This window comes from Fulmarus glacialis, unplaced genomic scaffold (genome assembly GCF_000690835.1).
Source record: "Fulmarus glacialis isolate BGI_N327 unplaced genomic scaffold, ASM69083v1 scaffold36848, whole genome shotgun sequence".
NCBI classification, from domain to species: domain Eukaryota; kingdom Metazoa; phylum Chordata; class Aves; order Procellariiformes; family Procellariidae; genus Fulmarus; species Fulmarus glacialis.
In genome coordinates this window covers 682-1,048 of record NW_009228284.1, presented here as the reverse complement: position 1 = coordinate 1,048, position 367 = coordinate 682, and the positions used below count along the sequence as shown (strand labels likewise).

Genomic DNA, 367 nt, shown 5'->3' with positions numbered 1-367 from the left:
GCGTGGATCCTATACGTTGCCGCCGCCTCCCCCGGACCCCAGAGCTGCCCCTCCGTTTGCTCCTGCAGTAACCAGTTCAGCAAGGTGGTCTGCACCCGTCGCGGCCTCGCCGAGGTCCCCCCCGGGATCCCCTCCAACACCCGGTATCTCAACCTCATGGAGAACAACATCCAGATGATCCAGGCGGACACTTTCCGCCACCTGCATCACCTGGAGGTCCTGCAGCTGGGCAGGAACGCCATCCGGCAGATCGAGGTGGGGGCTTTCAACGGGCTGGCCAGCCTCAACACCCTGGAGCTCTTTGACAACTGGTTGACTGTCATCCCCAGCGGGGCCTTCGAGTAACTCTACCAGCTGCGGGAGCTGT

The 367-nt window shown here is 63.2% G+C and overlaps 1 protein-coding gene across 1 annotated transcript in view; it reads left to right on the top strand.

Moving 5' to 3' along the window:
- Nucleotides 1-15: 15 nt before the first annotated feature.
- LOC104080897 (leucine-rich repeat-containing protein 4-like) overlaps nt 16-367 on the top strand; it is a gene marked incomplete at both ends in the record, with an annotated part of 1,029 nt that continues 677 nt past the window's right edge. The window contains 1 exon segment of the mRNA XM_009583438.1: nt 16-356. Within this exon segment, the coding sequence (XP_009581733.1) occupies nt 16-356 (341 nt within the window).